Below are 609 nucleotides of genomic sequence, written 5' to 3'. Positions count from 1 at the left end.
CTCTTTTGACGTTATGGCTCTCCCACGATGAGGCACCATCGTTTGCCATCTGTTTTGCCATCTGTTGCCATCTGAAACCGATCAGAGCTGTGTCCCGAATCTTGGCGGATTAGTCTAGATCAAGCTGGGCTCAAATTGTCTTGCGTTTTTATTCATACATTGTTTTTCATTTCATCTTTATCATCCAGAGTTATTAATGGCCGGTTATATTCGGGACAAAGCTCATAAATGCATGTTTATGATTTAAAAACCACGCAATCTGATCAGCCATGTGAAGACGCGTACATACAATAAATACTTTTACACACGGATAACATTACGTCGCCGCTGACATATGTAATCAACCTCGTCTGAATCCTTCCTCCTCTCTCGCCGTCAGCACGAAAGTCAGCCGAGTCATCGACAACGGAGAACCGCCCGAGTTCAAGACGCTATTCAGGGACTGGAAGGACAAGGATCAGAGCAAGGGCTTCGGAAGGCAAGCTTCGAGTAAGTGCCGGTGCTAACCAGGAGTCTATGCATCGAGGGCGAGGTCGTGTTCCGTAGTTCCGTTTTCTGTTCTTTCGTGCTTTAGTACTAGTTCTTTTTTTTATATCGCTAATATATATG

The 609-nt window shown here is 44.8% G+C and overlaps 1 protein-coding gene across 1 annotated transcript in view; it reads left to right on the top strand.

Annotated features, from left to right (window-relative positions):
- LOC119592376 (villin-1-like) overlaps positions 1 to 609 on the top strand; it is a 108,943-nt gene that overhangs the window by 78,756 nt on the left and 29,578 nt on the right. Inside the window, exon 10 of the mRNA XM_037941198.1 lies at positions 380 to 489. Coding sequence (XP_037797126.1) covers positions 380 to 489 — 110 coding nt within the window. The remainder of the gene's footprint in view (positions 1 to 379; positions 490 to 609) is intronic.

This window comes from Penaeus monodon, chromosome 30 (assembly GCF_015228065.2).
Source record: "Penaeus monodon isolate SGIC_2016 chromosome 30, NSTDA_Pmon_1, whole genome shotgun sequence".
In the NCBI taxonomy this organism is placed as follows: domain Eukaryota; kingdom Metazoa; phylum Arthropoda; class Malacostraca; order Decapoda; family Penaeidae; genus Penaeus; species Penaeus monodon.
This window is presented reverse-complemented; position numbering and strand designations above follow the sequence as displayed.